The following is an 8,342-nucleotide window of genomic DNA, read 5'->3' on the forward strand; positions in this document are numbered from 1 at the left end:
AAAAAGAACAAATCTGAAACAGAAACAGATTTTTGTTTGGATGAAAACGGGTTTTGGTGCTATCTGTGATTTCTGTTTTTGAATCTGGATTTCATAAATCATTTTTGAATGAAAAATTAATTTTCTAATCAAACAACGAAGTAACTTACAGTAAAAACTACAGCATTAAATATGCTTATACAGTAAATTGCAATATGGTAAGCTTGGGTTTAAGGTGCTATTCCATCCGCCCTGAAGTCTTTTAAGGACTTTACCAGGTGGGCATCATGTCCGGGAACCAGACTCTACCGAGATGCTTTGAAACTTCCCAGTGAATCTGCTCTAAGCTGTATTTCTGATCAGGAATCAAAACTTCCTCCATAATAGAAAGCTGAGAGAGACGACCGCCACACATCTTCACAAACTCAACAAAGGCACTGCAAGAGACTTCACATTCTCCTAGCCCAACGGCTGACAGATACTTGCAACGTTCTGCGATACGGATCAGCTCTTCATCCAGTGGCCGTAATCCATTGGCGCACACCACCAGTTCAACTAAGCGAGGGCACGTCATCCCAACGCGGCCGAGCACGTCTTTGCTTACCGATCTTCCAAAGTAAAGGTGAGTGACAGGTATTTCGTAACGAAAGAATGGGTCAAATTCTTCTTCATACAAGAAGAAGTACATTACTAAATTTACTTTAGGAGAATGCTTGATGAAAGCGTCCCAGCTGCTCTTCTGAATCGTGTGGAACTGAGTCTGTCCAGGATTTTCACTGACGACATCAATGCGCAAGTGTTCCAACCTGACATGTTTTTCAGAAGACAGAGCAAGCAGAAGCTCATCGCTCAGCAGGTGGTAGTTCAGCGCCAACTCACGTAAACCGTGACACTGGTCAGCCACGCAAAGGATACCTGGGGAAAAGAGAACGTCGTGAAAGGGGCTACACAGATAAATACACCAATGACTGAACAAGAAACGTAAGAGTGAGTTCGTTTATGTAGAAGAGGGTGCAAAGACCACGTATTTCAACATGCGATCGAGGCCTAACATCAAAACGAAATCATACTGGACAAGCAGAACATGAATCTTTTTCACAGAAGCACGGTCTTGTGACTTCTTTGTACCTACGTGGTAAGATACATGTACACTATGTGACTACATCGCTATTTTGCTAGGGAAATAAAGAAGTTAACACATTGCGTTTTATACTTTCCTGTGGGAGTTGATTCTCACGTGACAAATACATAAATAGCATACTCTTGACTGTTCTGCCCTGTTGTAAGGCGACATATACTCAAATTCATTTTTGTAAAAGGGGCTTACTGATAATAAAAGTATTTCCCCAGCCCGCTCTGGAAGAACGGCTGTCCCCCTCTGTGGCTGACAAAGCAGCCACGAATGGAATCTGTCACCTGAGGAAAGCAAACGTAAAACGAATGCTAGATTTTCATTGAATACAGAAGTTGCTGCTGCCAGTATTTGCTCTTTCTAGCAAAGTATAAATATTTAAATTATGAAAAGCAACAGCAAAAGGAGGGAAAACAATAAAAATCAGGAGCAGTAATTCCTAGAACAGTGATTTTCAGACTCTCCCTTTAATGAATCGATATAATCTGCTGCTCGTGGAAGACAGAGACATTAACAAAAAGAATTCAGTTCGATCTACAACATTTCTACTCATCCTGTTTGCAGATACAAGCAATGGTACCACACTGATAACAGTACTAAAAAAAAAAAAAATCCACTAAGAAAAGCATACAGTCCTCTGCATTTCATGTGACCCAGAACCGTGTGAAATTCAGGATATGGCCTTTCCATTAATAGAGGAGATGAGAACACAGCATTTAATACGCAACTGAAAAACCTGAGCTCAATACACTATACCTTTGAAGCAACGGGAAGATGTATAGAAAGACAGCAGTTATATTAAGATGCAGTTAATAAACTCAAAAGCCTATGCTGAGCTGAAAAACACTTTCTTTAAAAAAATGACTGTAAAAATATTCCATTGCATGAATATATACACCAAAAGAGTATGTATTTTCCATCTGAGGATCCGCAAGAACACATGCATCAGAAGCTCTTCTAACTATATCAAATACTGTCATTTCAAATATAAAAAGTTTGTTAAATGAATAAAAAAAAAGCAGAATTTAGGTAAACAAAATTTTAACCCAACTCTTATTGCAACTATTTCCTGTAAAAACAGTTCAGATATGTAAGCATACTCATTATTTCATTCAGGGGGGAGGGGATGATGAAGTGAAAATCCAGGATTTTTTTTTTTTTAAAGATTGGAGTACAGAATTAGAACAACTAAGTATAACTACAAACTTGTGTGTACCTTCTACACATTCCGGAGATCATCTCCCATCCTTAAGTCATAACAAACAAAGTTATTCTTACAGCAATACTCCCATAAGGGCTACTATGACCACTCCATTTAAGCAGACTCGGGCATATTGTTTCACAATACCTAGGTCTGCTGACACATGAAATATTTTAAACAGTTTCAAGATTCAGGTACATTGTCTCGTCACTACACAGTTTCCAAAAACAACTCGCTACAAATTTAGCACCCAAACCAGCTTGTTATCCAGACTGCCATCTTTCAAGCAATAATCCTTGTTAACTTTAAGGGTACGTTATTGACTAGTGCAATGCAAAAAGAGAAGAACTGGGGTTCATCTTGCTGCGATTTTTTTATGGGTCTAGGACTGGATATCCACACCACATACCGGCAGTGAAATTATGTATCCTGCATATAGAACTGACAATGAATACAGTGTAGGTAGTTACTGGAGGGCCTGGGGGAGCCCCTGCTGTAAGTGGAGCGTTCACAGAGCATCCCTAGGCACCGCCCAAACCTTGGTGTCACCGAGGGGTAAATCCCTTTGATAGCATACAGCACAGATTTGCACCAAAAAGAGCCCTCTACTAGACTGCTGATGCAGACACACATCCACTCTTTTCTCCTATCCCCTATTCAAAGCAAAGCAACCCTCCTACCCCGAAAGCAGAGCAGAAACACAGCCTTTACAGAAATGCTTTCAGTTTCCTCTGTTCCAATAGCTAGTATTTCAGGTAATAAACAGCAGCACATCAATGCGGATTTAAAAATAACCATTATTTTGTTTTACAAGGTACTGCTGCAGTTCTAATGCAAGTTAAAGTTCAGAGGGGAAATAGCAAGCAGAAGAAACTTCAGGAATGCTCACAAAGATTAGAAATACATCACAGCCTCTGTATTCCCCGTCCCAAACCCAAACACGCCTCTCTACCTTTGTACAGTAACTGAGGGATTATTCAGAGCATTTGGAAGCAATTCACAGTTTGATATCACCCTGTTTCCTTTATCCCCGCAGTAGTGGAGTCTCTCTTGCACTACTTGCATTACTCTTCTCTGTCCTTCACTAACAAAGTTCTTGAGAACCAATCTAGTACTGAACGTTCCCCCTCCCTCCCCCAAACTGCAATCTGAAGGCACATTGTACCATTTTCAGTGCATCTGTAAGTAATTAGTTTTGCATAACTCATGGCCCTTTTGGTTCAGTTGAAGTTTTTCAATGTTTATAGCAGCCTGCTAATTATATTCCCATTAGAAAAAAAATCCAGGTAAGTCTCGGTGCTCAAAGTTTCTCATTTTCCTTCAAGAGTCTCATTTTTGCAGCTTGCCTTCTCTGAAGCCAGCCATCCACATACCAGCTCCTTTCTTTTGTTCCACTTTTTTCTCCATCTCAAGGCACACCCATACCTGAATTAAGCAATCCAATCCTCCTGCCATTTGCTTAGCACTCTCTGGTTTTGTCATTAATGCATCTGATCCCATTCTATTCACCTCCACTCAATGAAGGACAATAATAGTTGTGCTCCTTGTTCCTTAAACAGGCGTTGCCATTTCGTACCCATTGTTCCTTCAATTTAAAACATCGTACAAGATACATCAAACGGAATACAACAGCCGAACAACTTCGTAAACCCATGCCCCTCTCCCAGATTATAGAGTGTATGATGTTCCGCAAAACCTTCTAGCAAGGATTAGCCACAAGCCAGCAGAGTCTGCTAGAGCTGACAGGTTACTCTTGGATCCGAGTCCAAGGAAATTACTCTCTTTGCCTAGCTGCAAATTACTGCTGGAGCCTCTTCCTCTTGACAGACACGTTACGGATCCTGTACTTCTCAGACACACAAGGATTCTCAAATGAAATTTTAAAAGTCAGAAAAACCAGTCACTCAAGCTAATTTAAGCAACCCCCTATCTAGCCCCCTATTACAAAGCTTTGAAGGAAGTAACATTCCAGTTGACACGCTGGTGAACACTTTGCTGGACAAGCCTGCTGCAAAACAAACCCGCATTTTCAGGACTTCTTTATACAAAACCAAACACAAGGTTTTGTTCAAGAGCTACACCTGCGAAAGGTATTAAGTTTGTGTTTTGTTTGTTATCACTACAGCAACATGCCCTCTGCTACAGTATCATTTCCCCCACATATCAGGAGTCCTGCTGGTGAATTTTACATATACCTAGTATTTACAGTTTCAATATATTTGCACGAAGAAAGTTATGGTGACTGCAGTAATTTCTACTTATCCTCAGAAGAGGAATTTAACTAAGTTGCCAGCATCTCATTTATAATTCCTCTTCCATTTCTCAGTGAAAAACTGTAAGGGTTAAGTTGATGGGCTGTGAATCAATCTTAAACTTGCTGTGCATTGCATAGATCTTCCACCAACGGTAATTCTGTGAGCTTCAACAATCTCAGTGCTTTCATTCTGGTACGAGCTGGCTTCATTCTTGCTACAAACACACTCGGAGTGTTGATGAAGTACATTTGGTAATGGCAGAATTTCTGCACAGCTCAGTCTTATCTCCCCTTTGTTGATGCTGTCTGCACTTATTCTCCAGCAAAAGATTAAACTGCTTTCTTTCAGAATGACTAAGCCAGCATCTTCATAATCCGTGACATTGCAACACTCAAAACCCATATATAATGAGCTGCACAAAAGGAACTTGCGTTCCAGAAAGCTTAATTATACTGGAATACTTAAATAGTCATCACAGAAGTAGCGCACCGTCAAGTCAATACATACTCTTTTTAAGTTCCACAAGAGGTTAGTTATCTGTCCAGACACGCACTATTTTATTATTAGCTCAGTATTCACTCTGCAAGCGCTGGGATGGATGGATTGACAATGAGCTGAATTAGTATTTTGTTCAGTGACAGTTGCTGTAGATACCACGTTCATCCTCACTCTCACCCCACCCCTATTTTTTCAGATTTTACTGGTTCAGACAGAATTTAATGCATACATTTAAAAAAAAACAAAACCAAACCACAGTAGCTTACCAGCTGGAGAAACATGAGGACAACTGCTCATTTTCAACAGTTTGAGCGTGTCACTGTTGTTAGCCACGAGCACTTTGAGAGATGGATCATCTACTGGTGTATCGTCAATCTTAAGTGAAGAGAGGGATTTGGAGTTTACAAACACCACTGTCAGTGCAGAAATAAAGTGAGACTGGAGAAAAAAAAAGTTTAAATGAAACAGTAGTATCTGAAATAAAAATCTCAGTGGTTTTATATATACTGTACACAGCAGTCCTAGTTTTCTTTTACTTACTGACAGCATTTGCTGAAAAAACATTCTTTTGATATTGCATACTTAAAAATTAATACTAAAATTGACATATTTTTGAGTAGAGGAAGTATAATAATTTTTTGCTCTCAGTCTACGTATTTGGCAAATCAGAATGTCTAACATTAAACATAAACCAAGAACCTGACCCAGGACAATCCACTACACAAACTTAAATCTACAGGAAGACCACGAGCAAAGAGAAAGCCTAGAAGCTCTACTTTTGAGGATAATTTGCAATTTGCACCCTAAAAGAAGCATGTTCTAGAACAGCAATTCCCATGAGGTGAGTTCTGCTGTGTTGGTGAGATGCAAACACAGTCAAGAGTGGCAACCCTGTACCGTTAAGATGTGTCCAAAGACAAACGGTACCACTGCCTGCCTACCATCCACAGAGAGTATTTAGGGTTTGAATGGATTTATCTAGCAAAGCTAACCGGAGTGGTCCAAACAGAGCCAAGGAGCAGGTGATCAATTAATTACCAATTAAGCAGCATAGATAATGGAGGTACAGTGCTCACGGTTGCTCCTCAGCATTTTCATGTAACCACTGAAACTTACCAGTAGAGAGAGCCCAGAACACCTTAACTTGAGAAACACAGACTAAGGAGCAGATACAGCAGTGCTTGTAGAAATCTTTGGTGGTATGAAGGAAGTGAATAATTAGCTTATCTTCATGATTTCTTACAAGATTGACTGAAGAGAAGACTTAAAAAAAGTACTTCCTCCATGCACTACATTAAGTATCCCATAAAATTACCTGCTACTTTGATTTCAGTACTGTTTCACTCTGACCCACATGCACATGTAGAATCCCGAGTACAGTTATAAGAGAGAAGGTCTGGCAACCATATTTGCTCATTCTTATGCGATATGTTTGTGGTTTTTCCTACAACTCACACACAATTAAGATTTAGAGCAGGAATTAATATTTTTACATTAACATAAACTGTCGAAGTCAGTTCATGCAAATGGAAACAGATAGTTCAAATCAGAAGAATTCGGCATCTTGGCTTCAGGGACCACTCCCAGCTATACTGACAATACTCTGATTATATATGTTATGTACTGAAGAAAAGGTGCTTTAATAGTATTTCCACTCTGTCTTCCAAAAGTGTTAGCACTGTGTTTTTATTCTACGTATTTAGAATGTAACTCCCTTCACTAAGAAGGCTGTTAAATAGAAAGGCAAAGAAAGTTAACCATGTTTACAAAAACAGGTAACTTGAAAACGTAGTTTGAAGAGCTAACGGAAGACAGGCAATATCCCAAAATTGTAAAAGCTGGTCATTTAATGTCTTTTCAATATTGCCACGCATGTAGCCTATAGTATGATTCTTTAAAAGATTCATGTAGAATATGCTTAATGAAAAGACTAGGCAACACAATGCTAAATGTGATTTACAAATATTTGCCAGATGTCACATTACTTGAAATCAGAAGAGCACTAATGAAGATAACGCAAAGTAGTTCAAACTTCTTATACAGTCTGATTAAAAAAAAAAAAAAAAGGAAATTGTGTAGTATTAACCATTTTTCAGATCCATTCATCTTTGCCTGCTTCTCATCCAATGGGCCTGTTACTAATGGCTTCCCACAAGAACTTATTCATGGTCCAATTCGATTCTTTAGTTTCGTTAGTGGTCTAAGAAAATTTAAAAATCATTGCTGGTCCCATATGCCAGCGACAATATTATTGTAGTGGTAAACATCAAAAGGCAAAGTATGCCTAGAGTTGATTTTGGCTCATTTTGAATATATTTTTTAAAGGACATATGTGCACCTATTAGGAACAAAAAAAGGAAGCCTGTATTTTAGAAGCCTTGAAGCCGAGTAAGACCATAGCATGAATGCTTACAAATAATTATTCAGCAAGCTGAATAAGACCGTAACATATCCCTCCAGTGAAAACTAAGCAAGAGAGCTAAAACAGCATTCAGATTAAGAAATACAACAATAAGCAAGAGCTAAAAGGACAAAGTATTTCTAGCACACTAAGACTGTGCATTGTTTTCACTATGTTCAGTTTTTCTTACAGTCACATTTCAAAGCACATCAAAAAAGGAAAAAAACATACAAAAATGAAAGATCTGAAAGCCTCTTTGAAAATTAAGGATTAAAAATATATATATTCAAAAGAACTACATGATGTGGCTGTGATCACTGCCAAGGATAATTGATAATGCTTCTGTAGCTAACCTTGCTTAAACCCTACAGCCTACTTCCTTTCCTGAGGCTGTCCCTAGTTCTTCCTTGTCCTTGTCGCCATCATCAGCAATGACATCACTGAGATCCAGCTAATAGTCTAATTGTATCTGGCCCTTCACATACATGTGGACTGGATTCAAGAATTGAGGCTGCGAGCCATCTGAAACGTCCCTGCCATAGAACAAGCAGCCCAGGTTATGCCAACCACTCTCCTGCTCCTCAGCAATAGTACATTTCTACCTCACTAGCAGGAATTCCTGTTTAGAAGCACATATATGCAGCGACCATGAAATGGTGGCGTTCAAGATCCTTAGGGCACCAAGCAGGGCGCGCAGCAAGCTCACTACCCTGGACTTCAGGAGAGCAGACTTTGGCCTCTTCAGGCATCTGCTTGGTAGAGTGCCATGGGACAAAGCCCTGGAGGGAAGAGGGGCCCAAGGAAGCTGGGTAATATTCAAGGACCACCTCCTTCAAGCTCAGGAGTGATGCATCCCAACAAAGAGGAAGTCAGGCA

General features: G+C 39.6%; 1 protein-coding gene across 1 annotated transcript in view; it reads right to left on the reverse strand.

Annotated features, from left to right (window-relative positions):
- The window catches only part of FBXL3 (F-box and leucine-rich repeat protein 3), a 13,821-nt gene continuing 5,479 nt past the window's right edge, over positions 1 to 8,342 (reverse strand). Inside the window, exons 3-4 of the mRNA XM_009332040.1 lie at positions 5,332 to 5,503; positions 1 to 894 (exon numbers count right to left, since the gene is read on the reverse strand). Of these exons, the coding sequence (XP_009330315.1) occupies positions 251 to 894; positions 5,332 to 5,503 (816 nt within the window). The 3' untranslated portion in view covers positions 1 to 250. The remainder of the gene's footprint in view (positions 895 to 5,331; positions 5,504 to 8,342) is intronic.

The sequence above is a fragment of the Pygoscelis adeliae genome, unplaced genomic scaffold, assembly GCF_000699105.1.
Source record: "Pygoscelis adeliae isolate BGI_AS28 unplaced genomic scaffold, ASM69910v1 Scaffold98, whole genome shotgun sequence".
Lineage (NCBI taxonomy): Eukaryota > Metazoa > Chordata > Aves > Sphenisciformes > Spheniscidae > Pygoscelis > Pygoscelis adeliae.